The following is a 27127-nucleotide window of genomic DNA, read 5'->3' on the forward strand; positions in this document are numbered from 1 at the left end:
TCATCTAAGGAGCCGCGATTCCCTATGCAGAGTTGCGTCCCTTGGGCGCACCAGAAACCTATGATCGTGGGTTCGAATCCCGGTTCGCCCCCGATTATGTTTCTAGTTTTGTCAGAACCATACCCTGGCCCGTGGGTTTCACCGACGATGTTTTAGTCTGAGACCTGCATCACTTCGGGCTTTCCTCACACTTTAAGCTGATACGCTGTGATATAACTGAAATACTGTTAAAAGCGGCGTTTAACCCAACTCACTCACTTATTATCTTATTACATGTTTGTTTGTTGTTTAATGCTGTGCTCAGCAATATTCAAGTGGTCTGTAAATAAACGAGACTGGACCAGACCCTCCAGTGATTCACATCACGAGCATCGATCAACACAATTGGGATATGATGAAATGCATCAACCAACTCAGTGAGCCTGACCTCTAAACCCCGTTAGTTGCCTCTTATGACATGCAGGGTTGCTGAAGACAGATTTCAGCAAGGATCTTCACAGGGTCCATGTACATACATATACACAGAGTTTGCAAACAGAAACATGCACCAAAGATATTTAACAACAATAACAAAATAAATTGTGAATAACCTGCGTAGCAAGAAAACATTTAATGACAATCAGCAATAATCCAGCATTATGGTGTCTGCGTAGGATGAATTATCTTCACAAGTAAGGACTATATTGAGGACTCCCATCTGTTTTTCTGCTTACCAAGGAGAAATATGAATGACCTTGAATGTAGTAGGAAGCAAAACCTATTGACCTTCTAGTGCCTTGTTGAATACTCCCAAGGGAGCTGAGAATAAATAATCGAGCGCACACTGACCGCAGTTATAATGTAAGGGGCCTGTCTGTAGATTATAGATGATACGTATACCATGTGAAACAGTTAAAGATATAGTTAAAGTTTTGTCACTTGATGTATCAGGGGCACAGGTGACCCAGTCATCTGAGTCACCACAATTTGCTGTGCAGATTTGCATCTCTTAGGCATTCCAAAAACTATGATCATGGGTTTGAATTCCAGTTCGCCCTGTTCCAGGGGTAATTCTAGGGCGGGGCCTTGTGATATCATTGGCCCCTAAATTTGAAAAAGACCCACATTTTCAAATACAATGGGGCATTTTAACATTGTGCTTTATGGGCAAGTGTGGGTGTACTTCGGGAATATATGAAATTTTCACATGACGGGGCCCATATCAGAAAAATCCTAGAGTGAACTCTGCTGATGTTTCTATGTTTATCTGCACCACACCCTTGGTGGTGGGTGTCACCATAGTGGTAAACATCTGCATCAAAACCCAGCATCACTTTGGGCGTCCCTCCCATTTCAGTGAGTATGGTTTTACGCCGCTTTTAGCAATATTCCAGCAATATCACGGCGGGGGACACCAGACACCCATGTCAGGAATCGAACCCAGGTCTTCGGCATAACAGGAAGTGATATAACTACTTCTCAAAGAGGCGTTGTTGAATTAAACAATTTAACATTCTGGTCAGCTAGCATCAGTGATAGGCGACAATCAGTAAATCTGTAACTTGAAATAGCAGGGTTATGACTAGGACCCTATGACTTTTATGCCCAATTTTCAACACAGTACAGCATAATTTATCATTCATTGTTAAAGAATCTAGTTATCTGACTGGCTAGTTGCCCTCTCGCAAAAAAACCCATATAAGTCATGTGGCTGGCCTGTGTAGAAATCACGACGTCCTATTGCTGTCTTTTGTTTTTTATTATGACGTCCTATCGTTGGATGTGACGTCACATGCTTGTGTGTCACAAGATGGTTCCTATCTTCACACAAAAATACTTCTTTGTAATGCTAAATTTGTTACATGTGTCACTAGATTTTACGCACTGAATTTTTCATGCACACGTCTTGACATTTGCCCTCAGTGTGCAGAAGTCCATTCAGAGTGTAAAATCCTGTAGCTCACCACTAGTGACACATGTCACTCATACAAGTAACGACAAAACCTACTTTTTGCAGAACAGGGCTACTGGTGACATGTCTAGAGAAATGAATGGGTTCACTTTGTCTGCCTTTTGCGTTCATATTGTGTTTATGTTGCGTTCATGTTGCGTTCATTTTGCGTTCATGGCTTCTTGGATACACTGGCTGTCTGGTAGATTTGCTTCAGGTTTTGACGTCGTTCATTGTGACAACCTGCAACATGCAAGCATGCTGGTTAAAGTACATACCAGTGATAATAATATAATGATAACAACAACAAACAACAGTAATAAATTACTAACAATAACAATAATCATAAAAAAAATAAAAAAATAATAATAATACAAATAATAATAGTCTATTATTATGGTGCTGTATTCCATGCATAAGCATGCTCTAAGCGCTTAGACATTATTACCCCACATCAAGGAATCAGTGTGCACTCGACAATTATTCCCAGCTCCCTTGGGAGTATACAACCCAAGCTGGCTGTTAGGTGCTAGAAGGTTTGCCATCTCATCCTACCAGGTACCCACTCACTGCTGGATGAACCGAGGCACATTTCGAACAAAGTCAATAGCCTTAGGAGACACCACATGTGTTACATGTACTTCAATATGGGGCAGGACTGAAGCCTATAAATTCTCAGAGGTCAAGCTGCCGAAACTTGGTCACCCAGCCAAGGACTCTCCGCGACTGACACTGCTTAACTTCAACTGATTTGTGACCTGTGACCTGTGCACAGGACCACGTGCTGCCTCATACTGATAGTGAGAGAAAGGGCATCTTCCCGAAGCAAGAGAGTTAACTGACTTCAAAGTCCAGTTTCCACCCTTGCCGAATTAGGCTGGAATTACTGGGCTTGATCGTATCGCCACCAGTGGCTATTACCAGTTATGTCCCTTCTAAGCCTCTCCTATGGACCAATCAGATTCCACCTCTCCTATCACTTGCGTTTGCTTCACACAAAATGGTGGCACCAAGTCTGATCGATAATCAAGATCTATATTGTGATAAAACTGGTCTCACATCGCGAAATGCATCAAATCATGAGCACCTTGATTAAAAACACAAAAACATTTGGAAAATATCTGCTGAAAACGAGTTGGTGGTGCACATGCTTTGCAAATTCTGCAATCGACAGAAATCTTCACGACAGTTTACAAACCGGGTTTAGAAGTCGGTGCGCGATTTTGATTGGACTATGCATAGACTCGTTAGTCCAGCCAAAATGAAACTCTATAATACCAGCCTAGTTCGGCAAGGGTGGAAACTGGACTTTTATAGTCAGTTAACTGAGTTAACTGACTATAAAAGTCCAGTTTCCACCCTTGCCGAACTTAACTTAACTTAACTCACTTGCCTTGGGAAGATGGAGAAAGGGTGACAGGGATATACACACCCATTGAGCCGTTTGTCCTCACATACGTTCTCATACTGGCAAATGACAAATTCTACATGGCTGCCATGACTGTTTTCTTATAAAACTTGAAACAAATTAGCAATTTTAAGAGACGCCATTATTAGAAGCTGCTGAAATTTGCTTGCTGAGTTGTATCCCTTAGGCATGCCAGGATCCCATGATTGTGTGTTGGAATCCAGGATTTGCCCTGATAATGATCCTTTGGTTTGTCAACATTCCTGTTCTTGTGGTTTCACTGAAGATGTAAACATCTAAAACCTGCATCACCTTTCCTCTCACTTTGAGGTTACAAGTCACGATATAACTGGAATAGCATCCACAGTGACGTTAAACCAAATTCATTCACTCACTCATCCATGCAAAGTTTCATCAGGAATGCCAAGCCATAAACTTACATGAACCTTTGGTAAGGTGAGCTACCACTTGTGTACTGGGGATACCCAGAATCCTCACGATGTACCTACCTAGGAAGGAGTTGATGTTAGTGCCCATGCTGTTGATCATGCTGTCAGAGTTGACAGAGTCATCGATGTATACGGGGCCGTCGTCCCAGATGAAGTCGAATCCTCCAATACGCTTCTCCTTCCCCGTCAGTCTGTACAGCAGACAGACAACTCAGCATTACTACAGCCTTTGAAAGTCACGCTAGTCCACTAACCTGAGACTACTAAATTATGCTGAGGACAAATAAAAATCCATTGATCGTGGTCCTCATTGACTAGCAGCAATTGAAGGCTCTAATTCTGAACCAGTTTCTCAATGCTTCAGTTTTGCTACAAATTGGAACAACAACAAGAAACTGACAGAAAATGTAAACAAAGTAAACATTCTTGTTTTGTTCAACTAGGACTAGCTACGAACTCTACAAACAAGTGAAATAAAGTTTACACTAGTCCTCTGGACTAGTCTAAAGCTACCCCCACCCCACCCTGAATTTCTAAGTCTGACTATAGCTTCTAGCAATATTACCATCCATATAACTGGGTTCAAAATCAACATAAGCTGTGGGTATCCAATTCTAATTCTAAAGACAAGTGACCTTTACTTAGTTTTTTTCCAGGGAGCAACTCTAAAGATCATTTTTGCTGATGAGTGAAAATGAATATTAATTTCTAACCCTTATATACCAGACATGTAATACATCAGATAGGTGTCACATCTTAGACCCGTAAAGATCCGGACTAGAATAGGTCTTCAGCAACCCATGCTTGCCGTAAAAGGAGACTACGCTTGTCGTAAGAGGCGACTAACGGGATCGAGTGGTCAGGCTCGCTGACTTGGTTGATACATGTCATGGTATCTCAATTGCGTGTATGGATGCTCATGATGTCAATCAATGGATTGTCTGGTCCAGACTCGATTATTTACAGACCGCCATCATATAGCTGGAATATTGCCGAGTGCGGCGTAAAACAACAAACAAACAAACAAACAAACAAACAAAACAAATCACAATTTGCATCATTTTGCAAGCATTCAGCATTCAGAATTCAGCAAATCCCCCAAATTAAGTCAGATAAAAAACGCCTGCATGTTTTTGGGTCATAATCTCCAAATGGTGTTTAAACAATTTTAAAACATAAACAACCAAAAATGCGAATTAACTAACATTTATGGCTACTGTAAGATGAGAAATCATCATACATCGGTCCTACATCTCTGATGATTTTATCTAAAAGTAGCTCAAACTCTGGTTCAACTAAAACAAATAGTTCAGGTGGCGCCAAAAGCAGGGATCTGTTACCGTTCTACGACTGAGTTTTGTGAAAGAGATTGAACATCCACTTTCTTATGACACCGACCTTCATGGATTATAACTATCCCTAACTGATAACACATCTTTCTCATTATGCCATTGTTTATTATTATCTTGGTTTTCATCCTCACCGATTTTCCATATCAAGAACATTGATGACATCATTGAGCATTCCAAACTTGAGGTCATAGTCTTCCTTACTGCTGGCTGTGAGTGACGGTGACGCATTGATCTCCAGCAGCCAGCTGAAACAGTCGGAGCAACACGCCATTACAACCTACACTCACTGGACTTACATAAGTTCACAATGCACACTTCTCCATACGCCTTCAGACCCGTGAAGATCCGGGGTAGAATAGGTCTTCAGCAACCCACCCTGCCGTAAAAGCCGACTATGCTTGTCGTAAGAGGCGACTAACGGGATCGGATGGTCAGGATCGCTGACTTGATTGATACATGTCATCGATCCCAATTGCGTGGACCGATGCTCATGATGTCCATCACTGGATTTTCTGGTCCAGACTCGATTATTTACAGACCGCCGTCATATAGCTGGAATATTGCTGAGTGCGGCATTAAACAACAAACCAACCAACCATACGCCTTCATGTCAAGAAAGAGAAGCAAAACTAAATTTCAAAGCAGGAATTTATTCACATTGCCGATTTACCATCTCTCTTCAAGAATTGAAAGAAATATTTGTTTGCGTTTATGGAGGTATTAACATATAAACCAGTATGCACAGTGTGTAAATCTGCGAGGTCACACTGATTTTTACGTATATAACTTTATAAATGCAAAAATACTTTTGAAGTCAATCCTTATTTATGGATTAGTCAACAATAATAACTTCAAAGACAAAACACAGTAGACAACCATACGAAATAGGTTTAGCGAAAAAAATCATGAGGAAACAGTGTGGATGCAATGGGATTCTCCAACATGCCATTGATGTGAATGGTGGCACAGATTGGCCAGTCGTCTAAGGCACCGCCCTTTGCTGAGCTGCAACCCTTGGCTTGTCAGCACCATATTCACGCTTGTGGGTTTCACAAAAGTGGTAAACATCTCAGACCCGTATTGCTCTTGGCTTTCCCCCCACAATAAGCAGAGACACCATGATAAAACTGGAATACTGTTCAAAGTGGCGTTAAACCCAACTTACTTACTCAAGACTTATTGTGGCTTATTTCTTTATGCTCATTGGGAAATGATTGCAAAAGAATTGTCAGCCAATCAGATTACAGGAATTAAAATGAACAAAAAAAAGAAGATAATTATACAAAATTAAAAATGGCACTAATTCGTAATTTTGCTGTGTTAATCTAACTCTTTGTAAATTTAACGTCACAGATTACCAAAGTAGAAATTTCTATATTCCTCATATCGGCTGATTCTCGTATACCAAGGAGCGATGCGATGAATTTCAGTGTTGGCATTTACAAAATCAGGGAAAGGAGTAAAGCCACTCACGGTTTCAGCTTGGCATCCAGTAGGATGTCATAGCCATACAGCTCGAAGCAGTGCTTGTCATTGATCATGATCTTCTGTGTGCTCTGCAGACTCAGAATAAACACTTCTTGCATCTGGTTCAGCATCTTCTCCACCTGGGAACAAGGAAAGGAATAGAAGAATGTTGAGGAATCTTAACAGAAGTGTTTGACAAAAGGGACTGGTTATTTATTACAGAGGGCGGTGGGGTGTTTGATGCACTAATGTAATGAAAATAATGACACCCCTCATGCTTTTTATATTTTTGGATGCCCCTCCTCATGTCCTTGCACATTTTTGTCATGACCCACCGTGAAAAGACAACACACAAAAGCACTTTATATTTTATTTCAAAATGTCCATTTTTTATGACCCAACCCAAATATGAGTGTAGTTTTTTTTATGACCCTGCCCAAGTTAACATGTTACCCTAAACAAGTTTGATGCAGACAAACTGATGTCAAACGGAAATGTTTTGTTTCATTATTGAGAGTTTTGTGATTTGTAAATATATCATTTTATCAATTGGGAGGTGTTGTTGTTAAGATGCAGTGGACTTGTTATGAGAGAAGGGGTGAGGTGGTGATCTTCAATTCATGAGAGTAAAATCCTTAAATGTATGTCAGTTATTCTACTTCATTCCATACTGTAAAACATCCTTGACCCTAAAAATATTTAAATAGAGAAATTATGAAAATAACGTTGGCATTCGTAGGTATTCTTAACTCATTCGAATACACGCCGAAGCAGGTACGAAGCTCATGATCCAATCACGAATCAGCTATGATTGCTGGCAAATTGGGTATATAAGGAAATTAACATTGATTTCAGGTCATTAGCTGCTTCTAGTTATCAGCAGCTGGTGTTGATACTCCAGTTCCAGGGCCAATAATACAGCTGCTCTACGTTGGACATCCATTTTGATGCTGATGCCCAAGCATGGGTGGGGGCCTTTTTATAGCTATCTTGAGGGAAAATTGTCAAGTCAACTAGGCTGTTATTATGGAGTTGGTTTTGACTGGACTAATGAGTCTATGCATAGTCCAATCAAAATTGCGGAGTGAAATCAGATTTCAGTCGATTGCTGGATTTACAAAGCAAAACAGATATTTTCCAAATCTTTTCAGGTGCTCACATGATTTGATGCACTTCACGATGTAATATCCGTTTTATCACAATATTGAACTTGATTATCGATCAGATCGTTTTGACTGGGTCCCGCCATTTTGTTTGAAGCAAATGCATGTGATACGAGGGGTGGAATCTGTTTGGGCCATAGGAGAGGCATAGAAGGGACATAATTCGTAATAGCCACCGGCGCTACGATTGAGGCCAGGGACTTCTAGCCTAGTTCGGCAAGGGTGGAAACTGGACTTTTAAAGCTAGTTAACTCTTTTGCCTCGGAAAGATGTGGCAAGGATGGAAACTGGACTTTTAAAGCTAGTTAACTCTCTTGCCTCGGGGAGATGTGGAAAGGGTGGAAACTGGACATTTAAAGCTAGTTAACTCTCTTGCCTCAGGAAGATGTGGCAAGGGTAGAAACTAGGCCTTGATATTGGCTAGTGGACACGCTTGCCTCGGGCAGTTGGGGGAGGACATAAACTCACATCTTCCCGCTTGTGTCTTGCCGTCAGGTACTGTCGGAGTTGTTGTGTCGACCACTTGCATCCCTTCTCGGGGTCGTAGTCCGGGGCTGTCTTCTGGATGGCTACATTCGTCAGATGAACATCTTTATAACTCGTCAAGGAAAAACTGGAAGACACTATCCAGGGATTTTGTTTTGGATAAAGTTATTTTTTAATTAGTTTTTGAAGATTCATCCTTTTCTAATTAGCCAGTATCTGTTTATCAGCATCCTCTCCTTGCCATCTTAGTGCTGATAATATTTAATTAGAATACTGACTCATAACATGTATAAGTTCTATGGCATAATAACCTTACATGTTCCTCTCCATTTGGCTAATGGGTCCTAAGCTGGGATAGTCAGTGGTAGAAAGTAACAGTTTTAGTTCACTAGTCCTTATAATGATAACATATAGCAAAAAACATAAAAATGACAAATTTCTACTGGTCCTTATGATATCTTAACTATTGGGCAATTTGTCAAGGACTACAGGACGAGTGCCAATTTCTAACACTTATAACCCTGTTCCACTGGGTCATAGCTATCGTAAATCTACGGAGAAGCTAATATATGTTGTAGAACAGTTCCTTGATACTATAACTTTAACATTAGTTAGCTGATCAATACAACTGTTTTAAATAGACCTGGATCAAACAAATTGAAGTTTTGGTTGTTACAGGTTTGGCATTTTGGCTGATATGGGAGACTCTTGTATCTGGGAGGGGAGTTTTAGGCCTGACAGGTGAGACAGATGTGATAGGAAGACTCAAGGATCTGAAAAGGAAGACTCTTGTATCTGGGAGGGGAGTTTTAGGCCTGACAGGTGAGACAGATGTCATAGGAAGACTCAAGGGTCTGAAAAGGAAGACTCTTGGATCTGGCATAGAAACTCTTGGGTACGAGAGGGTAGCCTCTCTGGTCTGGTGGGGAAGCCTTTCGGGACTGATTGGGAAGACTTTCTGGACTGATTAGGAAGACTCTCTGTTCTTGTGGGGATGCCTCTCTGGTCTGATTGGGAAGACTCTCTGGTTTGATAGTGAAGACTCTCTGGTCTAGTGGGGAAATCTCTCTGGTCTGACTGGGAAATCTCTCTGGTCTGACTGGGAAGACTCTCGTCTTGTTGGGAAGATTCTCTGGCCTGACTGGGAAGACTCCCTGGACATAGGAAAGACTCTCTGGACTGATTGGGAAGCCTCTCTGGACTGATAAGGAAGACTCTCTGGTCTGATATGGAAGACTCTCTGGCCTGACTGGGAAGACTCCCTGGACATAGGAAAGACTCTCTGGACTGATTGGGAAGACTCTCTGGACTGATAAGGAAGACTCTCTGGTCTGATTGGGAAGACTCTCTGGTCTGGTGGGGAAGTGTCATGGCTCTGGTTGGGAAGGCTCTCATGTAACCATGGAGAAGACTCTGGTCTGGTAAGGAAGACTCTCAGGTTTGAGAGGGAAGACGAGGTTTGACAGGGGAGACTCTTCGACTTAGAAGAAAAGACGACTAAGGTTTCATAAGTAAGACTACACACTGTAGGATACAATTGTTCTCGATAGACTCCAGAGAAAACCTTGTGTTTGAGAAGCGAGCAAAGCCATCCCTGTACAGCCACACACGCAGCGGGTTGTACTGAAATAACATCACACATCCAGGTTATATAGTAACATGCCTTAGAAATCTGTACCAATCTAGACATTCAGTGTTGGTCTATATAGGTCCTCCTTTTACGGACAGTAAAAGTTGTTTGTAAAACAAATCACAAAAGAAGTTATCAAGAAACATATTGCAGTTTTTTCAGATAGTGTCTATATTAGAAAAACCCACAGCATTTAATTTGTGTTTTATGCAAGACAATTATATATTCCATTTTTTTACAGAAGTAATTATGCTTCACGCCTGGCAAACGTAAAGAAACAATGCTGGTGTTTTTGTCATGAAAATATGTCATACAAAACCATACTGAGGTGACTAGAACATACAGAGGTGACTAGAACATACACACATCAAATAAAACCATACTGAGGTGACAAGAACATACCGAGGTGAATAGAATATACACACATAAAATAAAACCATACCGAGGTGAATAGAATATACACACATCAAATAAAACCATACTGAGGTGACTAGAACATACACACATCAAATAAAACCATACTGAGGTGACAAGAACATACATAGGTGAATAGAACATACACACATCAAATAAAACCATACTGAGGTGACTAGAACATTCAGAGGTGACTAGAACATACACACATCAAATAAAACCATACTGGGGTGACTAGAACATTCACTCATATCAAATAAAACCATACTGAGGTAACTGGAACATACTGAGGTGACTAAAACATAGACACGGATGTCAAACTTGCGTCCCCCAATCAGGTATGGGTTCTCGATGTAGCGCTGCACAACATACGTCTCGGGGCCATCTTTGTTGGCGTCCGATATAGGCTGGTACTCTGTACCCTGAATGAAGATAACACCAAAAGGAATCTGAAGATTATTCTGGAGTCAGGGTTGTCACTGCTTTGTTCACCTAGACATGGTCAAAGCAAGCTTATGTCATGGGTCTTTGCCTGTCGTCTGACCATCAGCACTGAACATAAAAAGTCTTTCGTTGAAAAATTTCCCATTTCATGTTCCACAATTTAAAAAAAAATCAAAATCCAAAAGTCAAGTTATTCTGTGATTGCTCTGTTCAAATACAGCTGAGCCAGGAAACACAACTCATTTGTGCTTTCTGGTTTTCATCATTTGCCTCTTATCAGAACAATACCATAGGGAAGAGTGATAGCTATGTATTATTTTTGTTTCACTGTTTGTTGTTTAGCGCCACACTCGCTGCACCAGACAATCCAGTGATTGACATCATGAGCATCAGTCCCTTGCAATTGGGATACGATAAAATACATCAACCAAATCAGCAAGCCTGACCACCCGATCCCGTTTGTCATCTTTTATGGCAAGCATGGGTTGCTGGAGACCTATTCTAACCCGGATGTTCACTGGTAGATGATCAGTAACAACCGGTAGATGAACTATATTTGTTAATCAAAGATGACTTTAACAGAGTTTTGTCATGTAGATTCCACAAACCTTTTTCCAGTCAGTGATGTCTTTGAGTCTCTTGAAGAGGAAGATGCCTTTTCCCTGGGACTTTGCAATTGGCTTCATGATCCAGATGGACCCGGGGTTGCGTCGGAACTCGTCCACAAAGATGTGGTACTCTGACTGGAATAGTAGCCCCGTTTCACAAAGTGATCTTAGCACTAAGTTGGTCGTAACTCCCATTCTTTAACACTGACTTACGACAATCGTAGTGCTAAGATCACTTTGTGGAAAGGGGCCCTGATTATACATGTTAGTAAGTGGATAAATGTTCTTTTACACCTCAGTCAGCATTGCTCAAGACATATGGCACACAATCGCCTGGGTCAAGAAAACCAGTGGTTGATAGCATGAGCAGCTATTAAAGTCTCAGGGTATGATGACACATTTTCAGCCAGGGCCATGTTTCACATAGGGATCATAATATGACGACGATAATTGCCATACATTAACATCGTTTGATTGTTGTTTAACACCACACTCAGCAATATTCCAGCAATATGATGGCAACAGGAAAATAAATGAATCTGGACCAGGCATCCATTGATTGATAGGGCTGTCAAAACAAATTTGATCATCGGATTTATCATTGATGGGAAGAAATATTAACGATTATCAATATGAGAATTGTGCCATCGATAATACCTTACATAAACTATTGTGATGAAATAAAGTTTAGATTTACCAAAACAGACTTGTTATTGTCAATAATGTTAATTGTTGAAGATGGAAAGTAACTGTTTTTGTTATATTGATCACTATATCCCCCAGGGCTGGGACGGGTAAATCGGGTACCCGGGATGGGTGGGTACTGAGTAGGATCCGGGTACCCACAGAACTACCCGGATCCATGGTAAGTCACACGAAATTTTGTTTAATGACAAAAATTATCTAGAACTCTAGGGTCACTAATGTTCGCATTTCTTTCTGACAATGCACCCATTCCTCCTGACTTTTCATATGGCTGAATAAAGATGTAACTTCAGTCAACTTCAGTGTATGCATGACCAGATTGTTTAATACATGTATCTACTTATGTTTTTCCAGGGCTATAGCAAAACAAATTCCCAATCGGACATTTTGAGACATCACTTGAGACCTACAGCAGGTACAAGGGTAGGGTCAGGTAATAGGGGGATGGGTACCCGGGTAGTAAATTTGGAATCGCCCCATCCCTAACATCCCCCCATTTTTCAAAAAGGGGGGCTATAAAGAGGCACAAATATGGCATTGACAAACCAAGGATCAATAACATGCTTGAATCTGGGATTTCAAATGATGTTAAGAGGATCCAGACATATCTAAGGTAGATAACTGGGCACATTGTGGAAAACACCAGGAGACTGGCATATTGATGAATCTTTTCAATTTAGCATTAAGTCAGGCTACTGATTGCTAGGATGGAGTGAGAGAGTATGCTTTACACTCAGTTTAGTGGGGACATGAGGAATGGTCTTCATATCTTGAACCCATTTGGAAAATCAAACGTGGATCTTTGGTGTGATGAGCCAATACGATCCAAGCAGTTCTCAAATGGAAAACATTTTACCCCCATGTTGTTTGTTTGTTTGTTTGTTGTTTAACTCAGCAATATTCCAGCTATATGATGGCTGGGCCAGACATTTAAGTGATTGACATCATGAGCATCAATCCACGCAATTGGGATATGATGACATGCATCAACCAAGTCAGTGAGTCTGACCACCTGTTTCCGTTAGTCGCCTCTTACGACAAGCATAGTCACCTTTTACGGCAAGCATAGTTGCCTTTGTTAGTATACTGTCCAAATTTGACAGTGAAGCTTACGGATGTAGCCAATACTTACCGGTAGCTCATATGTAGTAGGGAAGAAATCACATCTTGCACAGACTAAGGAAAGTATCAGTACTTCAAATATGATGATCATTGCTGATATACAATAAACATATCAGAAGTTAGCTAACCTGAGTGGAGTGGAGTGGAGTGGAGTGGAGTGGAGTGGAGTGGAGTGAACAAAGCTCAAAACTTTTAAAGAAAGGTATCCTAAAAAGGTATTTTGTCACTAAACTACTTAAAAAATGTTAAGGACTACCTTAAATATTACTCTAGTTAATCTGTCATGGCATGACAGATTACCTATATTATTTAGTAAAGAATTTGATGGTCCTTAACATTTTCTGAGTAGTATAGAATGTTCAACACTGGTAATGGTGAGTGATCGAATATTGTCTTCAGTCACAGTCAACAATATTTCAACTGCAATATTATGGTCTGTACAAAGTCAAGTCTTGAGCAGCATGTCTGCTGTCACAACATACTCTGGTGGCCTATTCTACCCCAGAATCATGGTACGACTACTGGCTGCACATTGTGGCTGTGATGGTTGCATGTAACGCAAGGATACTTCTGTGCCTCCAGTTTCCCTGACTCTCTCTCGATATGCCTCCGCAGCCTCTTCAGGTTCTTCACCATCAGGTTCTTCCTCGTCAACTGCAACATCAGACATGTGTTCGTCCAGCTGCACATGCAGATTGATTCAAACAAGGTCAACATCTCAAGCTAATGATTAGGCTGTTTCATTTCTTGGTTTACAGATTTCGCTTCAGACGTTTCAGATTAAAACAAAATAAACTGAGAGATCCGATTATGTTGCCAAGTAAGCAGTGTTATTTAAGCTTGTCTCGTCAGTCTTGTAGTTGCATCCACCATTTTGTGAGTGGTGAAAAAGTTAGTTTGCATTTGACAGAAGAAAAATGAAATGCCTTTCTGATTTCTTTTATTTTTCATTATTTCAGAATCGGAAAGAATTCCCTAAACTTATCGGCAGATTCTTTCCTTAGTGTTATGAACAATATACATTACATTTACCTTCAAACAGTCATTCAATCATTTTCATTATGATTCAATCAATCATATTCAATATCATTCAATCATTTTCATTAGCAAGGTCACACACATAACCGGGGGCAAGGGTGGCCCAGTCGTCTAAGGTGCCGCGATTCCCTGTGCAGAGTTGCGTCCCTTATGCACGCCAGAAACCTATGATTGAGGGTTTCGAATCCCGGTTCGCCCTGATTATGTTTCTAGGTTTGTCAGCACCATACACGTGCTCGTGGGTTTCACCGAAGTGGTAAACGTCTAAGACCTGCATCACTTCGGGCTTTCCTCCCACATTAAGTTGACACGCCGTGATATGACTGGAATACTGTTAAAAGGGGCGTTAAACCCAACTCACTCACACACACATAACCATGATAACAATCAAGACTTTGAAAACAGAATAGTTTGCAACATAAGTGAAAGTATACTGAAAAATTGATATTTTTACTAAAATGGACCTGTTGAACTATAACCCTTCTAGATCAGACAGGATAAGCTGTGAAATAATCAGTATGTGCATCTGAACATGTTAAACAAAAAACACAGTTAGATGATTATATGGTTGAACACTACAAAATCTAAAATATTAACATAAACAAATGGGGTCACTTCAAACTCCTTGCACAGCTTCAGACTGATATGGGAGACAGGTCAATGTAAAAGATAATTTTAAATTTCTCACAAAATGGTTCCCTTGACCCCTTATTCTGCGACTTGGTCCATCAGTGTCTCAAGGAACTGTCACTTGACAACTGTTGACATCAATCCAATTCTCTGGGCTTGTAAATCTTAGCAGTGTTCAAATGTATGTTTTTGTGTTTGTTTGTTTGTTTGTTTGTTGTTTAAAGCAATATTTCAGCTATATGACGGCGGTCTGTAAATAATCGAGTCTGGTACAGACAATCAAGTGATTGATGTCATGAGCATCGATCCAAGGAATTGGGATACAATGACATGCAAACCAAGTCAGCGAATCTGACCACCCGATCCCGTTAGTATACTCTTACAACAAGCATAGTCGCCTCTTACAGGAAGCATGGGTTGCTGAACACCTATTCTACCCCGGATCTTCATGAAAGTGTGTCCAAATGTAAAAGAGGTCCTTGAGATCTGCTCCTGTGGTATTTGAATCTAGGGAGAGCCCAAATCTTTTACTTTTAAATACCATTACCACTATGACAAGGATCCATTGATTTTCATATTTAATTTCAAACACGGTTAAAAATGCTAAAGATGTCTGCTTCAATAATCAAATTTATGTCAACTGTAATTCTGAAGACATGACTATAATTTTTAATGTGAATTTATACATGATAAACAGCTTTTTCGCTGAATGAGTGAGAAGTCCCATGACCAAGACGCTGACGTACATAAGCGTTTGACATTCGTATGTTTTTAACGAGACGTAAACACTAATGGACTACTTTCACACTCCTGTGGAACCCCCTGGGAATACCCAAGTACGTCGCAAACTCTGACATGCATACAGTTTGGCCTTTATTCTAAGAAGGTTCATACTCCAATGAACTCACAAAAAATGAAAGTGAATTCTTAAATGAAACATGCAAAACAACAAAGAAAGTCTGCTACAAATTGAGATACAATAAAAATCCCACTACCGTATTCGACGTAATAAGCTCCCACGGCGATATATGCTAATATATTGGCTAGTGAACAATCTCAATTAGCACCCCTTCCGATTGATCAATGTACACAAGACTTATATATTTGTGTATAATACACACTCATGTGTTATATGCACCCTTAATTATGGGCAATTAAATCCTGGAAAAATATATCTGTCGTAAATGAACATTTCAGGCTAAACCATGAAATCTACGATTTTTCACCAAAATAATATTCACAAAAGAGCCCCCATTTCTAATTTTGAAAGCGCCCTGGGCGCTTATTACGTCGAATACGGTATAACAAAACATCACAACATGAACACTTATTCAAGGACTGACCTCGTAGTGGTTTCGAAAGTGGTTAATTCTCACGTGTTCGTCAAGGTAGGCGTGGTCAAATGTCTCTCTCATCCACCACACGTCACACCAGTAGATGTCCCACTCCGCATCACTGCAGATATCACACACAGCAACGTGACAGCCTACTCCACCCCAAACACATCTCAGATACTGACACTTGTTGAGACGGCATCCGTACACAGTCAGCACGGATTAAGGAACAGTTCCAGTGTTTTGGAGTTTGATAAAAAAAGATAATTTCTTGAGTTTTGAGACACCCCCTTAAACTTAATGGTGAAAATATTGACATCCTCAAAGAGATTCTTCCACAAATAAAAACACATCAGAAGCTGTGGACAATACAGGCAAAAACACTTAAGACAGTTTTCAATCTTTTTCAAGATGTGGAAAAAAATTATTCTGTCAGATTACAGCCTGGTTTACTACTCTCATCCGAAAACTGAAGAAATTATATGATTTTTTACTCCCCTGTTATTTTTACAGGAAAATTAGGCTTGGACCAGTATTTCATGTGACTGCCAGTCCCTGTGGACCGGCAAATAAAGTACCTTATAAATCTTTGTTGTTGAAAAAAACATTGGCAATATTTATAGAAGTATATTTTTCGATCGAAGTCAGCTTGTCTGTTACCATCAGAAAATTGTGACTGAACTTTGTGTGAATGACATGAACATCCAACAAAGTTACTTCAGAGATGTTGTCATTGCATTGAATATGATGTTATAAGGATTAATACCAGGTAATTTTCATTTGTCCATTTATTTTTTGAAAGTTGGGACTAACAAGAATTAGAGTGAGTGAGTGATTGAGTTGGTTTACGCCGCTTTTAACAGTATTCCAGTTATATCACGGTGTGTCAGCTTATTGTGGGAGGACAGCCGGAAGTCATGCAGGTTTCAGACATTTACCACTTCGGTGAAACCCTCGAGCACGGATATGGTGCTGACAAACCTACAAACATAATTGGGGCGAACCAGGATTTGAACCCACAATCATAGGTTTCTAGCGTGCCCAAGGGACGCAACTCTGCTCAGTGAATCACCATGCCTTAGACGACTGAGCCACCCATGCCCCCGACAAGAATTAGAGGGGACTGGTAATTTTTACAGTTTCAAAAGCCAGTAGGAACACTGAGCAAAAATTAGCACTAGCATATCTGACTTCTTTATCTAGAAAATGAACTTAAACAGTCAAGTCCAAATGTAAACAATAAAGGGCAGACATTATACTGTTGTGAATATTATATACACCCTGTCGTTTCATCTAATAGTGAGTTCCATCTATTATAAAGTAATATTTCTGTTCTGTATGTGGTTTCATTTCATAAATTTAAAATATCTGAATTGAGTGGCTTAAGAAATGAATAATTTCAGATACATGATGTCTGATTAGCTCAAGAACCCACTCAGCCTACATTCAGATTTGGCAGTTTGCCAGACACTAGGGCAACACTCAGACTGTTTGGATTTGACCAGTACCTTAAACTCACCTAGCATTTATTTTTTCACAAAAAATAAATGAATAAATAACATTGTGTTACATAAATGTGTTTTATTTGAACCTTTCGAAGCTTAAACCATAATAGAAAAGCAATTGTGGCCTTGACTGTTTGTGATAAATTATTAAGAAAACAAGTAACAGTTGTTTTTAAAATCTTCTGGAATTTCTCTGCAATAACATTGTAAACTGTAAAGAGCCGAAAATGGTTGCCTAAATCATGCCAACACAGAGACTGTTTCTCATCAATTGTCACCATTCTGATATTTTTTTATACTTTTTTTATACTCATATTAGGTGAGTTAAAGTCTACAAAATTTCATTTCAAAATGTGAATTCTAAGATAAAAAAATCTTTTAATCAGCTCATAAATTCAAACAATATTGATCTCAAATCAACGCATCACAGAATATCAACACACAGTGTTAACTTGGAACAGTGTGTTTGCTCAATATTAGTCATAAATAACATCCCCCATACATTTTCAAATGTCTCAGCAAATGTCAGTAGCTGGTATAATGGTGACACTACAACGTCTGCACACTACATGCACATGACACTAGCTGTAACATAGCTTACTAGATGCACAACAAAGGATGTGGTAGGATAAGTTCCTTTTAGTTCCAAAGGATAATTATATTAAAACATGACAGAACACTTTGAAATATTTGTATGAAAATTATCAGATATGTTCAAATGGCTGACAACTAGCCTTCTTTTTCATTCTTGCACATGCAAAGTTTGGACTTCAGACATCATAATATGAGTCATTTTCAAAATTTGTAAGATATTTCGTGCCTATGAATTTCAAAAAACAAATATTTCTTTTCCTTGATATTGGTTCATAAATGCAAAAACAACATGTTTTGGTGTGAGTGAGGGAGTGAGTATGGTTTTTTTAACGCTTTTAGCAATATTCCAGCAATATCACGGCGGGGGACACCAGAAATGGGCTTCACACATTGTACCCATGTCGGGATTAGAACCTGGGTCTTTGGCATGACGAGTGAACACATTAACCACTAGGCTACACGACCGCCCACATGTTTTTAAGTTAAGGTCGAGAGTTTGCAACCTTAATGAATCCTAATATTGCTTTTGTAGACTTTTTAAAACACAAAAAAAGCAAATTACATGTCCCTACTGTTACATGTTGTAAAGCAAGGATTGTTTTCAAATTGTCAGTTGAACTGAGCTTTTTTAGTAATAATATCCTTTTCTGTGAAGATTTGTTCATAGAAAAGTCAAAAGAAATCAAATTGAGGAAAATTAAAAAAAATGATGGTAAGCTTTGGTTTGTCACTTAACAATTTACAAGTTATGACTCAAGTCTTCTTGCACTTAAGCATTTAAAAAAATTGAATATCATGACATTGGGCCATCAGGCTTGTTACAAGCCAAAATGTGCACAATCTGACCCTTCAAAGTAATTTTTTGGTGCTTAACTATAATTTATTGCTATGCTTTAAATGGTAGTATGTGCAGACTTATATAAGATACAATTTAAGATTAAAACACATTTTTAGAAAAACATAACTAATAAGATACTAACATATAACATTTTTTACAAATTGTGGAAATGACTCATATTCATTTTGTTGTCCTTACATGTACATATATATGTTCTCATGATGGAGTAAGCATTTACTCAGAAACGTTGTGTTCCTCATGATAAAGAAGTTGACATCCATATATTCTCTTCCTTATGTGTATAACTTCTAAATGCCTTTCAAAGACTTGAAGAAAGTCTAGTTTCTCATTCATATGAACACATTTGATAACTTTCTTTACAATTTCTTAAAGATGTTTGCTCATTTCTTAAAGTAAGAAAATCCTGAGGGCCTAGGGGGCTACTTATCATACCTTGTCCTTTGTAAGCTAACAGATCTGCATCTCCTTTTCACAGCATCATAAGTTCCTGTCACATATGGCTGAAACCATTTTTAATCTAGTGTAAACTATTTATTTATTATCTCAGAAAAAGGATATCAGTCAATCTTTGGCTCTACAATCTACATTCAATAATGCCTACGAACTTGCAATTATTGCCAAATGTGTTATTTGCATACCGGGGTACATATTTCACAATGGGTAGCAAAGAGAAATACACAATACACCTGTTAAGATTCTGTTAAAAAACATTATAATCATATAGAAAAAACAATTAATATTAAGACCATAAGAAAAATACCGTTGTCCATTAAACAAAATAATCAAATTTGATTACAATGTGCATGAAAACTGAAAATATTAATCGATTTTTTAAAATGTAGTCTTTAATCTAAGAACATACAAGTTTATACAGGGATTTATCTGGACCGCTTGGGAATTTAAAAATTGCCAATAACAAATATTGCAGTTATAACTTACCTGATGGCTTTGAAAAGGTAACATGTATTTCATTATAGCTAAAATGGATAGAATTATCATTATACCGCCCGCATGTTATCAGAAATGAGCGGGCCACTGTAACTTGATATTGCCCTCATATTGCTTAACGACGGGCCATTATCACACCCGTTGTTAGGTGTCGTCATAGGGATAGGGATAGGTGACGTCACGTTCAATAGTGACGTCATCTGGTTTGTTCTATGACGTTTCCATATTTGTAAAAGTGGGGCAGTGAAATTCGTGTTGATTGCACTAAATGTTTCAAAACCGATATTGTTGTTTATTTTTATTTGATAACAAATTCTATCCATTTAAGCTATAAATAACGGTAACACTATTTTTCAGGGCATTATCATTTGCAGAAGCCCTTGGTCTTTTCAACTGCCCTCCTTTGTCAGGCAGTTAATGGAAGACCTCTGGCTTCTGCAAATGATAATGCCCTGCAAAATAGTGTTACCCTTATACATGTACTAATATCAGGGGCAATAGAATAGAAGGGAAGAGGCTCTAATGATTACTTTAAGATTATTGCATTGAATACAATGTTAAAACACATTGTGATGTCTGATTTTAAGAAAATATCAACTTGATCAAGAAATATCAATTTTAAACAAGAGAATGATTTCCCCAATTTGCTTTCCATGGTACTTAGTTTGGAATTCCAGATAAATCCCTGTGATATGATTTAACCACCACCTTTCTAAAACAAAATGACTTATTTCTCCCAACTCCTGTAACCATGGTAACTAAGCATCAGTGATAGGAACAAACATGGAAGCCGACCCCACACTGGCACTACTATACAAGCAGGGAAGGAATTAGTGAATAAACCTTATAAAAGTTTCTGAAGTGTGAGACCCGGGAATTCTCCGGGAAGTAGAGACAGTCATAATGTTCTCTAGCCCATTCCTTGTCACACCACAGGAAGTCCCAGTCGCCATGGCTACTGCAACCATAGTTACCATACACACCTAAACATTCATCATCATCATGGTGATGGCAAATCACTAAAATCAGGTCAATTCATCACTTACAATCAATAATCACATCATTTGGTTAATTTTGTATTGTGATGGTCGAACAGATTGGATCATCCTCGATAACTTGATCATGCTTGACCAAAATCTGTGGACCGATTTGCAATCAACTTTAGAAAATGTAATTACAGTTATACACAGGTTCACAAAGGCTTCCAAAAAAGTTAAATCCTTTTTCTTGCAAAGCTCAAAAACTTATATTGTCACATCGTATATACATCAAAGTCAATCATTTGAACATCAATATACATGGAGGTCAAGGTGAATGATATGATTTTAAAGTATGAGAAATGTTACCCTACTATCTGGGGACAATTTAAAATACATCAAGCTATCAATAATTAAGACAAGCTTGGTAATTTTAGTATAAATTGTATATTTATATACTCATCCTATCTCACACTTTGCATTTCTCCTTTCTTCTTCGATCCTATGTGAAGATCCTATCCGAGAAGAGGAACGAACGACAATATTCCATAGAAATGAACCATTGAACCAAAACCTACATCACAGATACCTAATGCAGAGGTGAGCGGAATAATGGGTTGGGACACTGATCTTTTTTTTCTTTCTTTTTTTCGATTGGCTGCACTGATTGGTCACTTCGTAAATTATTGTGACATCCAAAGCATGAATTTCCCTATCCCATGCCGCTGTGGCCAAGCCAACAAAAAGACAGTCTTCAGCATAACTGTCTCGAAGTCCTTTTCCGGCAGTGGTTTGTAATCGCCGGAAACCAGGTGTTGGAGAATAATGTTTAGGTCCCACGAAGAAGACCGAAAACGAGCGGCTTGGTCCGCTAATTTGTAGGAACAGATGAGCAGTTGTAGCTCTATAACCGTGGAAACCTTCGCACAGGAAGTGGTGGCAATGAGGGAGTTAATAGTCGCGAGGTAGGTTGCCAACGTGCATCCCCGAAGTTTCCGAGTCAAACCCAGGTGATGTAAACATTCGGCGATCTGTTGAGGCGAAGCCGAGGTAGGAGTGGAAATATCACAAGCGCAACAATAAATCTCAAAAGTCATCCACTTGTGGTCACAAAGGCGCCTGGTGGAAGAGTGAGTGAGTTGGGTTTAACGCCGCTTTTAACATTATTCCAGTTATATCATGGCGTGTCAGCTTTATGTGGGAGGAAAGCCCGAAGTGATGCAGGTCTTAGATGTTTGCCACTTTGGTGAAACCCACGAGCACGGGTATGGTGCTGACAAACCTAGAATCATAATCAGAGTGAACCGGGATTCGAACCCACAATCATAGGTTTCTGGCGTGTCCAGAGGACGCAACTTAGACGACTGGGCCACCCATGCCCCCCCTGGTGGAAGAACGATGGGCAGAAGTGATTGTGCTCACTTCCCGCTGGTAGTATCCTTTTGCGACAAAGGACTTCTGCAGATGCGCCAAACGCAAAGATGTGGCGTTGTCAGGGATTGATGAAGCCACCAAGATTGAGGTTGATGTAGGAGTTCGTTGCGGGGCGGAAAATGATGAAGGTAGGGAACCAATATCGTGTTGGCCTATAGGGCGCTACCAAAAACAGACACCGGCGATTGGTGGCTGCTACCTACTGCTGGACCATGGAGTAGCCCTGTCGGGGGAAAGGCGTAGGCATTGACACCTTCCCACGAGATCGCCAGTAGAGGTGTGCATGTGGTCAGTTCAAGCAGGCACGATGTGCTGGAAACATGATTCAAGCACGTTCCCACATAGGATCGAAGAAGAAAGGAGAAATGCAAAGTGTGAGATGGGATAAGTTTAAAAATTTAGTTTGTTTCAAAATGATGATGATGATGATGATGATGATCAATCTACCGTGGGACAAACTACACGATGGGAAGAAATATTAACGATAATCGATATGAAAATTGTGTCGTCGATAATATCTTACATAAACAATTGTGATGAAATAAAGTTTAAATTTACCAGAACAGACTCGTTATTATCAATCAAGCAAATGGCCAAAGATGGAAAGCAATTCTTTTGTTCTAACATTTATGTCCACAGAGTAATCCATGCATGAATATGTCATAAGTGTGTTGTTTCTTTTGGATTTATTGCAAATTTCCTCAAAGTTACTACTTCAATATTTATTGATAATTGATCGATATTTAGTTAAGGATTATCGATCTCTATGATCTTTATTGATAGCCAGCCCTATCCGTGGGACAAACAACTGATGCTCTATTGACCAGGTGGTTACAGCCCAGAGGGAAAGAGTGAATGCTGCATTCAATTCTCGACCAGACAAGCCAGAGATTGATATTTAAGACAAATGATACTTGCAGTCACAGAACCTGACCATCTGATCATACAACCAACACAGATTGCTTGGCACCAATTCTAACCTCCACACGGCTGTTTCTGTATTGAACAACAAGTGAGTATGGTTTTACGCTGCTTATAGCAATATTCCTGCAATATCATGGCAGGGGACACTGGAAAATGGGCCTCACACATTGTACCCATCTGGGGAATCTAACCACTAGGCTACCACTAGGCTACCCCACTGCCCCAATCGAACTACAAGGCAGCACCGTATGATACATCACATGATAATGTGGGAGTGAGTGGGTGAGTATTGTTTTATGTCGCTTTTAGCAATATTCCAGCAATATCTCGGCGGGGGACACCAGAAATGGGCTTCACACCTTTTACCCATGTAGAGAATCGAACCCGGGTCTTCGGCGTGACGAGCGAATGCTTTTATCACTAGACTACCCAGCCGCCCACGATAATGTATGACAACCCGTGTGATGTGAGCACTCACCCCGTAACCTCCTGCCAGCCCGGTCTCGCACGCAGGACATCTAGTATTGTGTTCTGCAGGGAACACTTGAACCGAATCACTCGGTCACTGGAATACATGATTAAAAAACAGGTTAAGTGAATGATGCTACAATGAATAATGCCACAATTATCAATATTTCATCTGTATCACAGCCATTTGTAAATATTCATGCCTGGGCCAGGCAAACTAGTGATTGACAGCATGAGCATCAATAAACACTGTTAGGTGTGATGACACCCAAGCAAGTCATAGAATCTAACCACCCAATCCCCATTTCAGTGGGATCTAGCAAGAGGTACTAGAGAGCTATTTTGGTCTGGAATCTGCATTGGTAATTTAACAGGTATGAAATATGAATACACATACTGATAAATTTACATTCAAAAGAATGTTTCAATATTTGCTACTCCCACCAAGATCTGATCATCAGATTTCTTCAAACTTGGTAATTAATAAATTATAATAAATGTCATGTTGTTTTCACTCATCGAATACAACTCTGATCTAGAAATCTTAAAAGTATCAAAACATTTGTTTGTTAGGAACTCACTCACCCTGTACTGCGTCCTTTTTGATTTGCACGAGGCATTCCTGAAATACGAAATGAAATGAGATTTAACGTCCCGTCCAAGATTATTGCACTTTTATATAGGACCATCTATCAAATTAATTACAGAAAACATCAAACTGCCATCAGCGAATTGATTGGAATATAAGCGGCAGTGATTGAATAGATGGCAAAGCAACATGTAATACCATCTACAACTGCCAGAGATGAACAACAGTTAATAAACTTGAGGCTGCCTCCATGGTCTAGTGATAATAGTCAAACATTACGAAAAGACGTCATATCAAAAGAAAGAACAATGTATACTAAAGAATGTCAGTGAGCATGAAAGGACATTGACAATAAACAGACCATGGAAAACATATATCTTATTGTGTTATTTCACTGTGGCAAATATATTTTTAACTTTCCCATATTTGAACATAAGATAAGAGTAATGAATCGGCTACAATTAGTAATTTCAATCTACTGATATCAAGCTTAGCTGAAGACAGGAATGAATTTTGGCATGGTTGTGAATCTCAATACATGCTCTCACATGAGGATAAATTATGAAATGTGGATATCCATTGCCATGCCTGTTATAATACATGACGCTTTAAATTGATTTTGTGCAGAAATGAATTTGAGTCACGATTATTATTTTTGCTACACTGAAATATCACAGAAACCTATGGGTCTAAGGACATTTCACAGACACCTGGGACCTGTATTCTGGGGTCGATTTAACTGCTGCCCTCTTGGCCCTTGGCCAGTTGAAGTTACAAAGGGCTTGCTGAAACGTTAAGAAGATGCCCCGTCTGGCCAGCCAAAGTTTCACTCCTTCTCTGTGTATGTTAATATAATTTAATTTTATCATCTTGGTAGAATGACAACAGGCTGCCATTTTGAAATGTTGTGTGCAAAAATATCTTTATTTGCTCTTAAATCATTACGGAATGAGGAAAATGAAAGCCAAGATTTAATCTCAGAATGCATAAAATAATTGTTTTAGGGGTGTGGAGTTCCAAAATTTTCAGAGCCCTGCCAGGTGGCTATGTGACCTCAGCTTCTGTCAGTTCGCGGCCTCCACCATTTAGTTGTAGGCCAGTTAGTTTGGAGAAGGGCCAGTAACTTTAATAGCAAGCCCTGCTGGCTACAAACATATTTGTCGTTTAATCTACCCATGTGTATTGCATTGTCGTGTGTTTCTTAGTTTTTCGTTAATTTTGTAAGTCACTGACAGGGACTATGATAGGAGCTACCGAGCTGACTCATACCATGAAGGTTGTATGCCGATACAATAATAACAAACATCTAGCATGTATGTTGCTCGTCTTTTGCATCATGATCGTCTATACAAATGGGAACGCTACAAGTTCAGCTGGGCCTAGCTAAGTCAATGCATAGGTTACAATATCATGTTTACAAATGTGAATCCAATCATAATGCTAAATTCTATGAAAAACGTACTTATTATTATATCACATTTTCCACCAAGGCTGTTGATATACGCAAAGCGGAATGACAGTCGTATGACTGAACAAGTGGTACACAACGGGCACCGACGCAGTTCACGATTTCGTTGTCAACAACGCCATTCTGGAGGAAGCGAAAAAACTGAAGAGTTACCTTGAGGGAGGTAACTCTGACTGGTCGCGAGATACAAGTCTCATATTCAGGAACACGGTACATTCTCAGAACACTGTTAAAATGGGAAAGTTGATCTAGGATTCTGTTGGCATAGAAGACATAGTGAGTGTAACCTCGATTTAGAAGAGTATTTGAAGGCAAGGCGTGCAGATTTTGTGTGAACCTGTGTGGCTTCTGCTACTTTGGATGTTGATCTTTTTCTTGCACTTCGCTGATGACAGTTCACTGAGAAATTTATGTTTTTTAGACCTAACAATCTAGCGGTCTCAGAGGATGATATAGTCTCACGTTTGAAAATAAATTGTGTGGACATCATACTAAAGTCTCGAAGTGACTTGACCGAGGGCCAAGTTAATATGAAAGGTGTCTGAAAAAGGTGTGTCTGTGTCTCTGTGCCCATCTCTGGATCCAAAGGTGTACCTTGATAACAAAAATTCTTCAAACGTCAGAAGAAAAATGCAATATCTTCCAGAGAAACAAGGAGTTTAGCAGTGTTTGATGTTTAATTTTATGGTACTGAGTTCTAAAGGTAGGCTGTTTTTATCTCCAGTGCTATATAAGTGCTATTACTGCACATATATAGCGATGTGCGTGTGTGCGTGCGTCTGCTTGTACTAGTCCGGACTGATGCCGATTTATAGTGTTAGCCCACTCCACCACTAGACCATGAAGGCAGTCAGATTTCTTCATCCAAAAATAGTGAGGGAGTGAGTGACTTGTATTCAGCCATATTCGAACCTACATGTCCACCTGTAGTATATTCGAACCTACATGTCCACCTGTAGTATATAACTTAGTCAACAGGCAACCCAGTGACTATATTAGGATACTAGAATAGCCATATGTCACAGCCAAATTACCAGATTTCAATGTTAGGCAATGTTACAGGAAACTTGGTAGTGGGAACCTGTTCTGACCATGCGTGAGTCTGGTTTAATGCCACTTTGAACAGACTTTCAGTTATCATGGTTCTATCACAGGGTGTTAGTTCAAAGTGGGATGACAGG

General features: G+C 39.5%; 1 protein-coding gene across 1 annotated transcript; it reads right to left on the bottom strand.

Moving 5' to 3' along the window:
* Positions 1-1842: 1842 nt before the first annotated feature.
* LOC139446593 (probable tubulin polyglutamylase TTLL9) lies at positions 1843-26060 on the bottom strand. The gene is made up of 14 exons (XM_071227883.1): positions 25941-26060; positions 24475-24511; positions 23900-23986; positions 16190-16301; positions 13747-13832; positions 13189-13222; positions 11352-11486; positions 10587-10721; positions 9791-9878; positions 8238-8359; positions 6613-6746; positions 5271-5384; positions 3848-3978; positions 1843-2173 (listed from the first exon to the last, which is right to left on the bottom strand). The coding sequence occupies exons 2-14, from the start codon at positions 24507-24509 to the stop codon at positions 2103-2105; spliced, it is 1284 nt and encodes a 427-aa protein (XP_071083984.1). The 5' UTR covers positions 24510-24511; positions 25941-26060; the 3' UTR covers positions 1843-2102.
* Between the last annotated feature and the right edge of the window lie 1067 nt (positions 26061-27127).

The sequence above is a fragment of the Haliotis cracherodii genome, unplaced genomic scaffold, assembly GCF_022045235.1.
Source record: "Haliotis cracherodii isolate W230 unplaced genomic scaffold, xgHalCrac1.p SCAF_10, whole genome shotgun sequence".
Taxonomy (NCBI): domain Eukaryota; kingdom Metazoa; phylum Mollusca; class Gastropoda; order Lepetellida; family Haliotidae; genus Haliotis; species Haliotis cracherodii.